Below are 18,639 nucleotides of genomic sequence, written 5' to 3'. Positions count from 1 at the left end.
ACGAAGGGTTTGACTATTAGGGGTTCCAGGGAAGGTGTACGGTGGGTAACATGATCGAGGAATGAGGTATGCATGACTGTCTGTAGGTTTGTTGTTGAGAGATGTATGGAGCGTATTATCTTTAATGGAAAGCAAGGTGTCCAGGAAAGGTACGTGGTGTGGGGATGATTCAAATGTAAACTTGATCATGGGGTGATATGAATTGACTTGCTGGATACATTCCTGAAGGGATTCTTCATCGTCGACCCAAAGGAAATTGATATCATCAATTTAACGATGCCAGGATTCACGAAATGGTTTGGCAGGGGAGGCTTGTAATAGTTTGTCTTCTAGATTAGACGTGAAGATGTTGGCATAGGGTGGTGCTACAAACAAGTGGAGATTAATTTATTTATTTTTAATGTGATTTTTATTTATTTTTATTTTTTCACTTGTTGGCTGGATGACCCTCTTCAGCCACAGGCTGTTCTTCTGAGGAGTCCAGTGACACGTTTAAAAAATACAAACATACAATATACAAACAAATACATATATAAAAGAAGACAAATCCATCCTATACAAAATAACTTACGACTACAAATTATGATGGTCATTTGATGTTTATTGAAATTTAAAAAAAAAGAATGCTTTGATGTAGTCCATAAATGGTTGGTTTCTTGGCAAATAATTTTGTGGTATAAATGTTGTATATTAAGCAAAAAATGGATATAAAAAGGGATATTGTAAGACTATATGATAGAACATTGCATCCTGGGTAGGAATCCAGGATCTATTCGAGAATTTGTGACTTCAGATGGTGCTGTTCAAATAGATCATTGGTATGTTGCCTTTAAATTATGCTTTTAGTTTCCTTAACTCATTTCATACATTCCATCCCAGTATAAGATGGTATGTGGTCATCATAGTAAAAATTCTTCATCTACATAGTACCGATGTTCCTCCAAACACAATCAATAATCTCATTACTTCAATTCAAAGGCACGGTGAGTATTAGTATTTCATTTTTCTTTTACCAATTCCTGAAGATTTGCCAATCTATCAATTTTGAAATTTATTTTATCTTTTATCATCATACGCTGGTCTGACTGGCTTCCTATGGGGGCTGATGCCCTCATTTGCTAGAGCTCCTGTGGGTACTGAGCTGACCAGGCTTGCCCCTTAAATTGTCAGTGAGCAGCAAGCACAAGGGTACTAGGCCCCTCCAGGATGTAGCTGGGAATTTCAGTGGTGATGATGCAAGACTGTACTTGTACTGGTTTAAGATTTCTTTGTCGACTTTATCTATATTTTTTAGTTGCTTATATGTATAAAATATTCATGTCCAAAGGAACTGTTGCTATGCTAGCATCATGAGTGTCTCTGGTTGGTGTGCGCTCAATGAGATATCACTATTATTATTAATTGTTCATTGTACCGGATCATAACAGCAATCAAGGATCATGTAACACAAAGCTTGGGAATGATTGTATAACTGAATCACAATTGGCTGCACATTGTGGTCAATGCAATCAATCATAGTATGTTGTTCTGAGATCAATTGGTAACATATGTGTTACATACCACCGATGGGGCATTGGAAAAAATTGCAACAAATGTAAGCCGATTATAGGTTTCATTTACATTTTCATTTCATTATAAATTTTGCAATTAGTTGTAAATATACAATTAATTGCTTATCTTCTTGGAGTAGAAATTCTGAATGGATTTCTTATGATTGTTGTTATTATTTGTTTGAAATCTAAATTTTGTAAATAATATTTGCTATTGATTACAATTATGTGTCTTGCAACACTCTTTATAGTAATGTTTGTCTCTTTAAAAAAAAAAAACCAAGGGCATTTTCTTGAATACTGCACATATGATTTTTTAAGCATGTTTACCATGTAGTATGTCAATTTTGCTATTAAATGTACAGAAATGTGAATAAGGTTGTGAGGGCATGAGAGACCAGTAAAATATATTTCGATAGTTGCCTCTAGTAAGGAAAATTGTTAGTTCATTTTTTATTCAAAAAAATTTTGAAAAATTTGAACAAATCAATTTAAGAAATTACAAATATTCATTTTTATTTTTATCTTCATTTATTCCCAGAACCCAAAGAATCGGGTTTGGTTTCTTATCTTGTTGAAGAGATGCTCACGTTATCCAAGCAAGCACATCTTAGAGAAGATTTGATTAAGCTCATAGCATGGGTAAGTTTAGACATGATATTCCTTTATTTCATTTCCTTTCAATATCTCCCTTTGCGTTTTCACATTTATAGTGATTTGTTAGCAAAATTTTGAAATTTTTGTTCAATAAAAAAAAAAGTAATCTCAGACTGTTGTTTGATGTACCGGTACATCTTTTTTTATTAGTCAAACACGAGGCTGCTATTGAAAAGTCAATTGGCACTATTCAATGTTCTTGCAAACAGTGCGTCATATATCATGGCATTACTTTTCTTTGACTTATCTGATATCAATTAATCTCTTAAATTAATTTCTTTTGTTTCAACTTATGTTCAACTGACAATAAGGTTGGAATATGTAAGATATCAAGAATATGCATTACTATTATTAAAACCATATTGCGTTGTGCATTTTAGATACTTTTTTTGTTTCAACCCTCTATTCTCTATTTCATGATAATATTTATGTATTTTCTAGGTTTTAGGAGAGTATAGTCACTCAGAGAAGTCCACTGTCCCTGGTTCTGAAGCTATGGCTGGACTGTCTGCACTACTCTCCAAACCAATGTCCCCTGCTACCAGAAGTTGTGTAGTGACAGCCATTACCAAAGTAGTCTTGAAGAGTGGACTAGCAGCAGAAGACGTCACCAAGGTTGCTCGAACTGCCCAAAAGAATGTTCATCTCAAACAGGTACATGTACTTAATTTTTCATATACAGTATATTATGGATACCGTAAGTAATGGTGTATAACCGCACCCTCAACTTTGGAATAAAACAAAAAAAAATTCTTCTCACATTTACATGCATATTTGAGGTACGAAGAAACAAAAACTAAGTTTAAGATTTCAAAATATCCAGAGATTTCCAGTATGCGGAAATCTGCTGTTCTTGATCAATTCATCTACAAATGTTAGAAAGAAAGAATGGTCCCGATTATATTGGCCACTTACAAACTCACTCACCTCACAGTCACAGTTTACACACACACACAGCACTGACATTACATTGCAAACTACGATACAGTATCAGTCATGCCAGTACATCTTTCCCAGCGTAGGAGGAAGAAACATTCACATTTCTTGGATCACATAACCTCACAATCACTTTCAGAAATTTGATGTCTTAGCATGAATTTTGGATATGGGATTACAGGAAGGTTCAAGAAACAAAGAAATTTACATTTTTTCCAGTTGTTTTTTTACGGCTTCGTGCCGTCTCTCTCGTGCGTGGTTTACATGGTATCTTATGAAAAGCAAACAGGAAGGAAAAAAAAACAAGCTGGCGCGAAACGGGACTTTGAATAGCGCCAGCTTAAGTCGCACTATAACCATATTACAACGCAATCTCTAAGCTCACTCAACTCTTGCTCAGCGGTGACAAAATATTACCGAGTATGCTTGGCGTCTCTTTTAACTTAGCCAGGGAACTTCACTACTTTGAATAAAGAATAAAGTCAAAATTAGTGTCATGAAGACAATATTTAATTAAGATCGTAATAATCGCTTCCCATTACCCGCGGCTCATACCCCTCTAAACGACATTGCCTGGGCGGCTACGCCCGGCCACTCGATGTGTTGTGAACTGGCAGACATCGTACATGTACGGGAGGGGTTACGGCGGGCTGGCTCAAACCCGTCACCGTGTATAAACCGCACCCCCGACTTTTGCTTCTATCCCGCTGAGAAAAAGGTGCGGTTAATACACCGTTACTTATGGTATCTGAACTGTCATTTTGATAATTTGTGCTGAAAATTTTGTTGTGACTAGCATGTTAAATTAACTGAAGTCATTCATCTTTGAAATATGAGATATATCAGACGTGCCAACCAGTACATTTTTTTTCAGTGAAACTATCAAAGTATGATTCGTCATTAAGAAAATATGATTGTGAAAATAAAACCCTGTTCATCATTAACTGAATGTGTGTACAGGTTTCTTGTGAACTAGAAGTGCTCTCTTCACAACCAGAACTGATTACAGCATTGCCAAGTATAGCTAAGAGTCAGGTAATTATATTATTCTGTTGTGATTATTTTTTCCATTTTGCTAATAAAATTATAAAAATGGAAATAAAATCCATATTTTATTGTTTGAAATAGACATGATATGAAATACTCTGAAAAATTTGCTTTGCCCAATTGATTGTGGGCCCGGCAGCTGCTGTGCAGTGCCATGGTATGTAAATGTATAATTTTTGTCTCACCTGCATAGCAGAGTGAGACTATAGGCGCCGCTTTTCCGACGGCGGCAGCGTCAACATCAAATCTTAACCTGAGGTTAAGTTTTTTGAAATGACATCATAACTTAGAAAGTATATGGACCTAGTTCATGAAACGTGGCCATAAGGTTAATCAAGTATTACTGAACATCCTAGTAGAGTTTCATGTCACATGACCAAGGTCAAAGGTCATTTAGGGTCAATGAACTTTGGCCGATTTGGGGGTATCTGTTGAATTACAATCAAAACTTTAAGTTTTTGGATCTGATTCATGAAACTTGGACATAATAGTAATCAAGTATCACTGAACATCCTGTGCAAGTTTCAGGTCACATGATCAAGGTCAAAGGCCATTTAGGGTCAATGAACTTAGGCCGAATTGGGGGTATTTGTTGAATTACCATCATAACTTTGAAAGTATGTTGGTCTAGTTCATAAATCTTGGACATAAGAGTAATCAAGTATCACTGAACATCCTGTGCGCATTTTAGGTCACATGACCAAGGTCAAAGGTCAATGAACTTTGGCCATAATGGGGGTATCTGTTAAATTACCGAATTACCATCATAACTTTGCAAGTTTATTGATCTGACTTTTGAAACTTGGACATAAGAGTAATCAAGTATCACTGAATATCCTGTGCAAGTTTCAGGTCACATGATCAAGGTCAAAGGTCATGTGAGGTCAATGAATTTTGGCCACATTGGGGTATTTGTTGAATTACCATCCTATCTCTAAGTGTATTGGTCTAGTTCATAAAACGTGGAAATAAGAGTAACCAAGTGTCACTGAACATCTTGTGGGAGTTATAGTAGTTTTCAAAGTCAGCAATGCTGCTATGTTGAATCGCGTGATGCAGGTTAGATGGCCAGAGGCATTCCACTTGTTATAACTTATAGACCTTGTTTATGTACACCAAAAGTTTTCCATTGTATATGTTTTCTATGAGGTGCTGTAGCAATATCAGCATGTTTTGTTAATATTGTAATAATGATTATTAAATGACAACAACACCATATGTGCCTTACTACCCCAACACTACCAATAATCAACCAGGTGAGGTTAGCCGTAAGTAGCCAAAATAGTAATTTAGTCTCCAAAAACAAACAAACAAAAAAAAGTTATCTGAAAGAACAATTCTTCCTACTGTGAAAATTTGAAGTCGTGAAGTTGAATAAAAGAAAAGATACAAGGGTTTCTGGGACACTACTTTTTTGGGCTGCTTGGACGTTTCACTGAGATGAAACGGTATGCACATCTAATGCTAGAGTGAACCCAACCTTCAAACCTTGTTTTCCCCTTATTTTTTATTTCCTCTGCATTCAATCAAGTACTTGTAATGGTTATTGTTGGTCCATTTTAACATATGATATATCATTTTAAAGCTTAGGAAGTGAATTTTCAAGCTCGACATATTGTTGCTATTGGGGTGGCAGGTCACATAAAGACCGTGTGTTGGCTCAGTTGGTAGAGCATCCGTCTCACAACCGGTAGGTCGGGGGTTCAAACCCTGGCCTCATCAGACCAAAAGACGTTAAAAGATGGGAGTTACTGCTACACTGTTTGGCAATTCAGCGCTTAAAGGGATAGAGCCTTGTCGATCTGGCACTGCACAGCGGCTGTCGTGCCCATTGGGCAAAGCAAATTTTTGGAGTATTTCATTTCATGTCTATTTCGAACAATAAATTATAGATTTTCATAATCATCTCAATACAAAATACAAATTCAAATTGATAATTAATCTTCTTAATATTGCAACAATGCTAATTTGTTTTCTTTCATATCACATATGACATACAAGGCTGACATACCTCATACCCTCATTTCAAAGAATTCTTACTTTGTTTAGATTCATTTTCAACTAAAGTTATTCCCCCGCCCCACCCCGACACACACACATATTACACACAATAGATGACATTTTCAATGTCATTTATTTATATATACCAAATAGAATGAAGTAGTCCTCCTTTTGATTACTCATACAAACAAATCACCAAGTTATTTGAGAACAGGTTCAAAACAAAATAATCCTTGATATATTGCCAATGAAATTACTTCAACAATCTATTTTGTTCATAATAGTATGATTCCTATTTTTAATGAAGGTTAATCCGTCACACCTTGGTCCATACTCTGAACTGTGGTTCAACTTAAACCATTGTCTGTATCTGTGACTTAACAATGGAAAGCCGAATCTGACACAAACATTTTACAATCGATACTTGTATTTATCAGAACATTTGATACTCAATCAACTGAGAATTGCCTCGCAATGACAACCACAGTAATTTTCTTCACCAGCAATGCAGCACACATGTTAGTTTGAGTACATTTGTTCCAAAGGATCGTTTGTAATGCAGTGATTTTATGTGTATAATTCATGTTTAGTTTGACTGGACTTTATCGTTTCTGGATGACTATGTTTCCGATGCCTTGGGAAACGGAGCTGCTCCTTACAAGCCCAAACAGCAAAGATCGGCAGAAAAACATAATAGTCCCGAAGGTAGCATCACTTCCTTGTTCCTTTTCATATTGACAAATTAAGAGAGTTCCTCAAAATATAGAAAAGAAAATTAAGACTGTGATAAATTTCACCTTTTTATTGACAAGTGATGAGAGTATGTTAACATATAGAACAGGACATTCAAAATATGGTCATTTTCACCTTTCTGCACAGTTCCTCATAAGTTAGAGATTCAAAATAGAACTCTTCGGCAGTTAAAATAAGTTTAAATGTGATTTAAGTTAGTGCCAGGTTTTGTTGAGTGTTTTTTTTGTGGGGGGGATGGGGGTAGCAAGTCACTTTCTCAATATAAGAAAATTTTACATTGTTACATTAGTTGGCACACTATTTTTTAAACCAGTTCCCAGTTATTTATTTTAATATTTATTTATTTATTATTATTTGTTTATGTTATTTTTTTTTGGGGGGGGTTATTGCCTTTAATTTGGTCAAGTGGTTCTGACTATCATCTTTCTATTGGAGGGTCATGGGTTCGAATCCCAGTAATTGCTTGTTTTCCTTCAGCAAGAAATTTACACACATTGTGCTGCACTCGACCCAGGTGAAGTGGATGGGTACTGGTCACGATTAATTCCTTGAATGCTCTGAGCTCCTGAACTGGCAGCTGGAGCTAATGCCGGGTTAATGATAATAAAAGTGCATCTCAGAATGTATTATATCTAGACTGATAGTGCTATGTAAATGCCTATTATGATTTAAAAATGAAAGAAAAAATAATCATATTTTATCGTTTGAAATACTCTGAAAATTCACTTTGCCTAATCGATTGTGGAACCGGCAGCCACTGTGCAGCGCCAGATCAATGTAGTGCTATCCCTTTAATCATTGAATGCAAAACAGGGTAGCAGCAACTTCCATCTTTTCATGTCTTTGGATGTGATCTGGCCTTGGCTTGAATCCCCTGACCTCCCCGTTGTGAGACAGACGCTCTACCAACCGAACCAATACATCGGTATATTATCTCTTTTTCTTGCAGTGATGAGGCCTTTCCTGTCCGGTCTGAATTTCAGGCCGTATGAGTCCCATTCTGCATCAGTGATGACTCCTACAGAATCTTCTAGCTCTGTACCCGTCAACAACCAAGAATCTTCCTCGTGGTCACCGTCTCAGTCCCTTAGCTCTGGGGCCACAGGAAACAGTGTTGATACAGAGTTAGCAACGAGGTAGATATATATTCAAGTTCCCAGTTTGCCATTTTCTATAATGCTGATTCTGTGTTCTCTGAGACATACAAAACATGATAATGTTAATGTAAATAATGAAAATCTTTGGAAAACTGAAGTTTCCATCATGTACAAGATGTGAGATATGTATGTAAAGCTTTGTGAGCACTTGCAAAACACTCTTGACAGGTTTGATCGACTAATTTTTCACTGATGCAAGGCTTTGTTTGGGATTTTAATTTGATTACTGTATTTGATAGAAACATTTTTTTTCATCTGAAGCATTCTTCCTTCCTTGAAAGTCTGTGTATTCCATGTCCTTACTAAATTTTATGAAAATTTGGTTTTCTGTGTCTTGGAAAACTGGGGTAGTTACTTTTTTACAAACACTACTATTTTCATAAAAGTTGTATCTGTGGACAAGGTACATGTACAGTACTACTATGTAAAAAAAGACACACAAAAAACCCAATGGCCCGTATTCTGAAGTCAGGTTTAACTTAGACTCAGGTTTAAAGTGGGAAGCCAAAAGTATCAAATTTTTTTTATTAAGTTGTACGTTTCTTATGTTTACTGTGCTCTTTCCTGATTCATCGATGGTGAAGACAATCATCTATTTATACTTCCTAGACAATTATGAATGATTTGAGAGCCAAATGAGCTGAAATATGATATCTGTACCATTAGTGATTTATGTAACAATTGGCTGTCCATACTTAACCACAACTTTAAACCTGAGTTTAAGTTAACCCGACTTCAGAATACGGGCCAGTGAGTTCTAACCAAATGTGGTGATTTCAGAATTTATGAACCTACCTGGGGGGGGGGGCAAAGTCAATAAAGATATTCGACTGACCTTTCTTTTTCCAATGTGTTCCAACTACCATGCGGTCTAATTAAAATAGTGGTAGACCTAGTGGGTATTGGATTAAATTAGCATAGCCTATTAAGACAAATTAATTGGGTGAAGTGACAGATCAGATGAACTTGTTGACAAAATGAGATTAGATCTTGACAGATGGAACCAAGGATACACTGAACTGATTTAGGATTAGACTGAGTGACAATTCATCAGGATATTGTTTTATTTATTCAACAGACCATCTTTGAAAACTGAAGGTATCCAGAAAGTTTGGAGCCAGACTGGATACAGTAGAGCTAATAAGGATATCAACAAGAAGAGGCAATCACCAAAGAGAAACAATACTGTACAACCGAGAGGGGAAGAGAGCAGGAAAGAACCTCCAGTACAGGTAGCGAAGTTATCTTGCCACACCATAGGGTAGGGTTAGACCACTGGCCTTCCATAAGTCAAGATATCGCCTAGCATTATTTAAGACCAGAATATGCAAAACATGTGTTAATGGTATCTTCTAAATCCATTGCCTAAGTCAAACAGATATCCATGGTCCTATGAGATACAACTAGGCAGAGTCACCTACTGCCTATACTAAAGGCCTGGTCACACCTCCAGAACTTTGCTGGAGCATTCCTGGAACGGTGACAAAACTTGTCACCATTCACCACATTTTGATAAAAGTTGGCCCCTGTTAAGGCAACACCGTTTACGCTCGGCCACCGCTGTTGGTCACTCCTACCGCTCCAAAAGTTATGAGCTGCATAAGATATTGTGAGCAGTGAGGAGCGGTAGTTTTCTGCTTCAGCAAAGTTCACCACTGCTCCAACAACCCCCAGTCAAAGTTTGGCACCACTAGACGCAAGTTCGTGGACACTTGGGTTAGCTAGGCCACCGCAGAAATCTTGAACGCTGGACCACAGTTGCTTCACCAGCTTTGCCCGGGCGGTAATTTAACGTTGCACAGATTTTGGTGGAGCGGTCGTAAGCGTTTTACGAGAGGACACAGGATTGCTGGAATGGTGTCGGGCGTTGAAGCAGCGATCCATTGCGGTGATGAACTTCGGTTTTGTATTGGTATGAAGGTGTCGGAGTGGACCAACGCTAAAGCAACGCCGGCTTCAGCGATTCACCACTAGGGCAACATCCATGTTTTCGATTTTTTCCCCCATTTTGTGTGCGTTGACGAGCATTGTCGAAATTTGGCCCCCTCTCCCTACCGTTCAAGAAACGCTCCAACAAAGTTTGGACGCCGTGTCCTGGCCTTAACAAAGTGGTCCAAAATCACAAGTTATGTCTACAGGACAACTCCAGGGGTCTCTCCAGGGTTTTACATATGGAAATGTATCCTCCATTGAGACTTGCCCTCCTGGGAGCTTTCCTCCGAGGGAATATTGAGTGAGGGGATTTGATCTTGAGTGAGTTGTTCCCCAGCGTGAATTTGTCTGTTATGAAACAGAACTGCCAACCATTACATTTTTTCATCCAAACTGCGATTGTCTTTACATATGTTTTTCTTCAAAGTATTATGTATGTAAGAAGAAGAATCTTTATACATGTATGTCTCTTTCTTATAAAACTGACAGAATCATAGGCAGACGGATGAATGTAATTCCAGGTAACTGGTCCAAGGTCATTTGGGGGTCAAAGTTCAGAAAATGCAGTTTTGGGTGAAAAATACATTTTGAGGGATCATGGAATAGTTTCTCATCCCCAGGGGTTCGCAGGTCTGGTTTTATGGTTTGTGTTGACAAATTCATATTTTTGGAGATTCCTTCTTTGTGCCATTGTGATTACTTTTATTTTTGGTTGCACAAGTTTGGCAGCTCTCTACATAAATCATTTAATGTTTCTTTCAAGATGAGTCCAGTAACAGCGGTTGGAATGACAACTATTCATCCAGCTGAAAGTGAAGAGGAGAAAAGGAAACAAGAATTGGCAAAGGCTTTATTTGGTTCTGCGAGGAAGCAACCAGAGCAAAATGAGGTAACTCCCAATTTATTGACTCATGATACTATATACATCAATTCTCCAAACTTGTTGGGATTAATGTTAAGGTAAGGAATGAACACTGAATAACTGGAAGAAAACAATAAAGTTCTACATTTGCCATGGGTATAGATTGGGAGGAAGGAATTTATTGAATACTTGAGCGCCTGATCGAGGTAGCCATGCTCAAACCATGGTAATAATATGTAGCACTTAGAATTATCAAATGCTGTATAAAACTTGTCTGTTGTTATTGTTATTATTAAAATGATTTATCTAGTCATCTTTGTTGCATTGGTTTACAGGTACCCCAGCCCCGAATGAAATCCTCTTCCACTGCCAAGCCGTCGTCATTGAAAGAGACAGCCGGTCCCGAAGCCTTTGCAGATTACTGCACGGAAGAGGGTCTCAGGATACGTGGAGACATGGGCCGGAATATCCTGTTGGATATCGGAATCCCCAGTGTGGCAGATGAAGGAAGCACTCCACATGGTCATTCATCGATCCTGCATGGCTCCAACCGACATAACGACTCTAAGACTATCAATCTTGACATGCTGCCGAGAGATGTTGGTGATTTGAAATCAAAGTCAAACCATGGTGTTTCTTTGCTCGATGATGATGATCAAACTTTACCGTCCTTGCCGGACAGTCTGGAGACCTGTCCCAGTAGTCAGGTAGCAGAAGAACTGGTGTTTGACACCAACGTAAGACTGACGATGAGGAGAGTTTGGCAGAATGAAGCTCTCGCTCTGGTTTTCTTTGTCTCTGCACTCACGCCGGTCGAGGAAGTGAGGATAACCTTAGATGTCCCATCAAATATGAAGGTAAATTACCCAGTGATTATGATATTCCATTGTTTGAGAATGATATGAAAAAGAATATTTTCTACTTACATGCATGTCAGTTTGTTCATTAATGAGCCATCCAATTGTATTTCATAGCTCTTAGAAGTTAATCACAATACTTAACCGCTTAGAGACATTCTTTGTGATAAGCTCTATATAAATGATGTTAATTATTATAGTTAATTATTATTATATATCATATAGATATGAAGGTGACGAAGTGATGTATTAAAAGTAAAATATAAAAAAATTCGCAGTCAAATGAATATTGACATTACTGGCTGAATAGGTTAATAAAGATCCATTAATATAGCTCCTCAGTATTTCAAAGATTACATGGGTTGACCATCTTCCTCTCATAAGTTTTTTTATTACATGAAGCATATATTCTTACCCATGGTAAGCGCCTGATATTTACTATATTGCTGAATATGAAATGTAAAATACAAAATATCTACATGTGTAGATTTCATCATTTTGTTTATAAGGAGTATGAAACTCTGAGCAAGTTAGCCTGTGTGAAAGCAGAAAAATCACAGAAGAAGATAAATGAAAGTTTGAACAAAATTGGACAAGCAATAAGAGAGACTCTGAGCAATGTCGAGATCACTAAATGCTATGGAGATCCTCCCATAGGCAATGCGAACAAGATCTGTGATGTCACACATGTACAACTTTCTCTATGTACACTGAAAATATACCCCAAAACATCTTTTTTTTTTTTTGTGGGGGGGTTATTCTACTGATATAACAAACAATACATCCATGGTATAATGCTGTAAAACCTCTATGTCCTCTCTTGCAAAAATAAGATCTTGTGATAGATTAGATAAAAGAGAAAATTTAAGTGAAATATGTTCTAAAGTAGATGATAAGTTGTACGTGTATGACCTCACAGATCTTGGTTCGTGTTACCGATGGGAGGATCTATGTAACATTAGTGATCTCAATACAATAATAATTATAGTTATAGATGGGATTTGTTATGCGCCAAATACACTCTGCAGAGTACCCAAGGCGCAATATTGGAATGCTCAATCTTCCTCAAAATTTTATTGATTGTATTTTTTTTTTAATTCATCTGGTTTCAAGGATTTCATTCTCCTTCAATTTATTGAAATGGTTACGTATTGTTTTAGATTTTAATGGACTTGCATGTTGTTATAAATAAAAAAAAATATAGGATTTGTATAGCGCACGTATCCACCTTGCTAGGTTCTCAAGGCGCTCCTATATTACCCCAGTTACACTAGTCTATCGATTCCGGTGCGCACAGCTTTTTGAGGAATTACCTCCTGCCGGTACCCATTTAATTCACCTGGGTTGAGTGCAGCACAGTGTGGATAAATTTCTTGCTGATGGAAAACACACCATGGCTTGGAATCGAACCCACATCCTTCAGATTGAAAGACGAGAATCTTAACCACTAGACCACGATGCCCCCACACACTATATCTTTACTATAATGGATTAAATATTTACTATTTTGTACAAATATGAATTTAGATAAATACATGTAGATGAATTTTAATATGTCCTGAAAAGTTTTGTCTTGACTTTGAATAAGTGCTTGGGTTATTAGGCAATTATATCCAAATTAATTTTTTTGCAGTGTACGATAGACAATGAAGAAACCAATGTGATGGTTGTTCCACCATCCGGAGTTTCACAAGCCAAGTTGATGTGCAATGTACCAGCTACTAACATGAGTCTAGGAGGAGAGCTCACATTTAAGGATCCCACCAAAACTCTCAAAAGACTGTTCTTCCATGCACCGATTCATATCAAAGATTTATTGAGGTAAATGTAGTAAAATGTTTCAAATGTAGTGTAGCTTTTCACGCTTTCTGCTCACATATTGTGTCAATTTGTATTGTTGAATTATGTAATGGTTATGAAATATTTCTCCTTAAAACCATAAAAAACTTTCCATTCATATTTGTGTCAATCAGCGCTGTTAAATTAGTTTATAGATTGAAAATAAATTTGGGTTTTTTAATGCACATGAAAGATTTTTTTTTGGTTGTCGTTTTGCACAAGAGACTCCATTAATAATGACTGTAGTAAAAAAAAAATTGTCATGTTTGATTGAAAATCACCAAGAGGGATTTTGTATCTTCCAAGTTGCCCACTTGTATGCAAAGGGGTCTCAGGTTTATTCTCATTTTCACTTCTAACCAACATGATAAATATTTTAAATTTTTGTTACCTACGAGAACAAAAAGGCTCTGGGCTTATATTGAAGGTAACATATACTTTGTATGTCATCGATCCATATTTAGAACCAAAGAAATGACTACAGAGGAGTTTGGAAAACTTTGGACTGAACTGAGCTTAGATCAAAGACTAATCCAGGATGCCAAGGGCTGGACAATTACAAGTATCATGAACAAGATGACTAGTTTGCATCTGTTTCCTGTTGAGATTATAGGTAGGTATCAATGCACGTACATGAGGGTTATGACCTCTTAATCCCTGGTGCTTAACGACACCCCAGACCCCTACATTTAATGACATGAAGCTTATATTTGGTTAAATTTTATATAAAATGTATAAAATCTATTTTTCTTGCTGATATTAATCGTATTTCTCACTACACGATTTAGTGATTAAGGATCATATACTATCATCACTCATTGCTTTCTATAATTTACTTCATTTCATGGGACCCAAAATGATAAATTGTTACACCAAATTACTTTCTAAATTTCTCTACATTTCTATGTATTTCTGTAGATGTTTAATTTGAAAATCACCAAAATACTGACATTCTCTGAAGTAATTGCCTGTCTATGCAATGGTCAGAAGGAAAAAAAATTAATGTTTCTTTTCCTTCTTAGTTATAATACATAACATTTCTGTTTTGTTTATAGGTGAGGAGGGTATCCTTGCTACATCTCTTCTCCAGTCTTCTATCTGTTTGATTCACCTCAAACTTAACAGTAACAAACTAGACATCTGGGTCAAAACCAGAAGTAAACTCCTTTCTCAAATCCTTGCCAAGAAGTGTACCAGTGTCATAGAGGAGGGTCAAAAGAAGGAGTAATAGAGCTTCATAAGCTGGATTCACAGCTAGCAAAAAAAGTTCAAACAGCTGCCATTTCATAAGGATGTTTGAAAGATTCTACAGATGAGATGTTGCATTTGATGTCATCTGTTTATTCTACTGGAACCTTCAGAAGATGTGTCTTGATACACATCAAGGTCAACAGTGAAACAGAGGTTACGTCTGGGTCAAGACCAGAAGTAAATTCCTTCCTCAAATCCTTGCCAAGAAGTGTGCCAGTGTCATAGAGGAGGGTCAAAGGAAGGAGTAAAAGAGCTTCGTAAGCTGGATTCACAACTGGCAACAGCGTTTAAGTGGCTGCCCGTTTTAATACTAAGGATGTGTAAAAAGTTACTACAGATGAGATGTTGCATTTGATGTCTGATAGTTGATTCTTCCGGAACCTTCTGAGGTTGTATCTTGATACATATCAAGGTCAACAGTAACAAACTAGACATTGAGGTCAAGACCAGGAGTAAACTCCTTTCTCAAATTCTTGCCAAGAAGTGTGCCAGCATTATAGAGGATGATCAGGAGAAGTAGTTGTACCAAGGAACTTCAATAGATGGTGGTCAAACTGGCAACAAAGTTTAAGCAGCTGCCCTTCAATCAGGATGTGTAAAAAGTTCTAGAGATGAGATGTTGCCTGTGATGTCAGATAATTGATTCTACCGGAACCTTCAGAAGTTTTATTTTGATAGACATCAAGGTCAACAATTAAACAGCGTAGACATCTGGGTCAAAAGCAGAAGTAAACTCCTTTCTCAAATCCTTGCCAAGATGTGTGCCAACGATGTAGAAGAGGAGCAAAAGAATTAGTTGTACCAAGGAATTCCAATAGATGAAGGTTAAACTGGCCACAAAGTTCAAACAGCTGCCCTTTAATAGGGATGTGTAAAAAATTCTACTGATGAAACGTTGCCTGGGATGTCAGATATTTGATTCTACCAGAACCTTCAGAAGTTGTATGTTGATACACATCAAGGTCAACAGTTAAACAGCGTAGACATCTGGGTCAAGATCAGAAGTAAACTCCTTTCTCAAATCCTTGCCAAGAAGTGTGCCAACGATATAGAAGAGGAGCAAAAGAATTAGTTGTACTAAGATATTCCATTTGATGAAGGTTAAACTGCCACAAAGTTCAATGAGCTGCCCCTTTTAATAGTGGATTTAAAAAATTTCTACTGATGAAATGTTGCCTGGATGTAAGATATTTGATTCTACCAGAACCTTCAGAAGTTGTATGTTGATACACATCAAGGTCAACAGTTAAACATAGTAGACATCTGGGTCAAAACCAGTTCGGAAACTTCTTTCTCAAATCCTTGCCATGAGTGTGCCAACGATATAGAAGGGGAGGAAATGAATTAGTTGTACTAAGGATCTTTAACAGCTGGGGTTTGCAACTAAGGATGTGTCTAAAATTCATATGGATGATGAAGTAATGAACAAACACACAAGCCAAATTTTGTCCAGAAGCTTGGATATAATGAATGGTAACCTACTCCATTATCCTCAAAACTGCAATTTGACGTTCATCCCATTACTTTCGCTAACATTAAAAACAAAACCCATTATGATGCTATATTGCAGACACTTTGGACGACTGACTGAGTAGATACTATAGTCAGGTCAACAGGGTCATGGAAGGTTAGAATTGTCTTCTCTTTGTTTTGGGTTGACCAGGTCAAGTGTAACCTCCTGTTTCTCTCCTTTCAGTCTTTGTTTTTCCTTCAAGACTTCCTCTTATAGGATACCCTTTACTTCCTGTCTACTTGCATTGTTTACATGTCTCTGTTTTGTTAGGAAATGCAATGAAAATGAAACTTTGTATAACAGTAATCCTTGGTTCATGAAATCTTTGTAGCAGAAATTTTGTTAACCCATATCTTGATCCTTTGTGGCCTGGGTCCCTGCACTGCCTTTGATTTACTGAAATTAATTCTTGGTCATTTATGCCGCTACTACCTTATAGAAGTCTTTCTATTAAAAAAATATGCATAGGTGGCAGAAAAACGGTACAAACTCACTGATATCATAAAATGGAAATCTCTTTAGATTTATGATGATCATGTTTGGCATATCCTCTGAAAAATCAAAATTGAGAGTAGACTTGTTCTGGGCTTTTTTATTAGACTCAGAAAGAGCAAGCAGTGGTTAAAGGTCAAGTCCACCTCAGAAAAATGTTGATTGGAATCAATAGAGAAAAATCAGACAAGCACAATACTGAAAATTTTATCAAAATTGGATGTAAAATAAGAAAGTAATGACATTTCCAAGTTTCGCTTATTTTTAACAAAATAGTTTATGAACGAGCTTGGGGTGGACTTGTCCTTTAACAAATCATTGCTTACCCTTCCCATCTTATGTCTGCTCAGTGCATTAGAATTTGAAATGTGTTTTGTATGAAATATTCTTTCATAGGCATATACTGTAATTACCAATATGATTGTGCAATTGTCATAATATAATGGCCAAGTATGTTTTGTTCATATTGCCCTTTTGTACTTGTGTAAAGTGATGAGAGTCTATTTTATTTATGTACTTTTTTCATTTATAGTTGTTGCTGCAATCTTTTTGTCACAAAATGAAATTATGATTGAATTGTAACAAAATGGTATTTTTAAAAATGAAAATTGCTGTGTCCATAGGCATTCTCAGTGAAACTTACTGCTTCTCAATTTGTTGTCATCATCTTCCTTTACATTTGCTGAAGATCTTGATATTTGAATGACTTTGTCATATGCTTGCAACCCACCCCCCCCCCCCTTTTTTATTAACATGCCCATTTAACCATCATCTTGCCTTTTTCTTGATATTCAGTCAAAGAAATACAATTACAAATGAAAATTGAAATAATACATTTACCATAGGAATGTGGAATGTTGGGGACAGAAAAAAAAATTATAGCAATCGCCTTCTGTCTAAATGCCAAGGGAATGAAATATTACACATCAACATAGTTGAATATTACTATGACGCCGGAATACATTGGCTAATGAACCTAATGATAGCTGTGTGTGATATCTGCATTCAAAGGAAACTACTTAAAATTATTTGAATTTCTCTTTTTTTCTAGAGAGAGAGACAGTATGTGAAGGTAAACTGCCACTAGGTTTACACCCGCTTTGCCCGTTTTCCATTTGGTCTCTTCCCACATGGTCTAATTTGTCTACAACCAGTTGGTCTTGCCATTTAGCCCATATACCACATTGTCCAATACCCAGTTGGTCTAACACCACTTTGTCTAATAGCTCTATGGTTAGATAAACTGTTCGTGAATCAAATTTTTACTTTACAAAGGGCATGATATTAGTATGCAAATTGAAATAAGACCATCTGTGTATTAGATGTAGTGGTAATTAGACCAAGTGGTAATTAGACCAAGTGGTAATTAGACCAAGTGGTTATAAGACCAAGTGGTAATTAGACCAAGTGGTTATTAGACCAAGTATATTTTAGACCAAACAACAATTAAACCAATAGCCAATGTATTATTAGATTTTCTGAGAAGTAGATCAATAGAGTATATATCCCCCATAAAGCCTTCTGTTATTTGCTGCTCAATCGTTAATGATCCAATAAATATGATCTCATTGACTTTTTAATTCTTACTATTTTTTCAGTATTATATTAAGAGAAGGAAAAGAAATATGACACATTTCAATCCTTACCAGCAAAATGATTATCATTTAGTATGGGACCACTTCAAATATCAATTACAGCATTTTATATGGATAAAATTGGATCAGATTTCTTGTAAACTGATATTAATACTAGCTATATGTATATGCATGTGCATGCATATGCCTGTGTTATC

At 36.6% G+C, this 18,639-nt stretch overlaps 1 protein-coding gene across 1 annotated transcript in view; it reads left to right on the top strand.

Moving 5' to 3' along the window:
* The window catches only part of LOC121411773 (AP-4 complex subunit epsilon-1-like), a 30,505-nt gene extending 15,665 nt beyond the window's left edge, over positions 1-14,840 (top strand). The window contains exons 11-22 of the mRNA XM_041604623.1: positions 868-983; positions 2,092-2,192; positions 2,649-2,861; positions 4,104-4,178; positions 6,782-6,896; positions 7,894-8,080; positions 9,180-9,333; positions 10,797-10,922; positions 11,231-11,752; positions 13,386-13,573; positions 14,056-14,204; positions 14,647-14,840. Of these exons, the coding sequence (XP_041460557.1) occupies positions 868-983; positions 2,092-2,192; positions 2,649-2,861; positions 4,104-4,178; positions 6,782-6,896; positions 7,894-8,080; positions 9,180-9,333; positions 10,797-10,922; positions 11,231-11,752; positions 13,386-13,573; positions 14,056-14,204; positions 14,647-14,819 (2,119 nt within the window). The 3' untranslated portion in view covers positions 14,820-14,840. The remainder of the gene's footprint in view (positions 1-867; positions 984-2,091; positions 2,193-2,648; positions 2,862-4,103; positions 4,179-6,781; positions 6,897-7,893; positions 8,081-9,179; positions 9,334-10,796; positions 10,923-11,230; positions 11,753-13,385; positions 13,574-14,055; positions 14,205-14,646) is intronic.
* The last annotated feature ends 3,799 nt before the right edge of the window (positions 14,841-18,639 follow it).

This window comes from Lytechinus variegatus, chromosome 3 (assembly GCF_018143015.1).
Source record: "Lytechinus variegatus isolate NC3 chromosome 3, Lvar_3.0, whole genome shotgun sequence".
NCBI lineage: Eukaryota > Metazoa > Echinodermata > Echinoidea > Temnopleuroida > Toxopneustidae > Lytechinus > Lytechinus variegatus.
The sequence above is the reverse complement of the archived record's forward strand: the minus strand, read 5'-3'. Positions and strand labels throughout refer to the sequence as shown.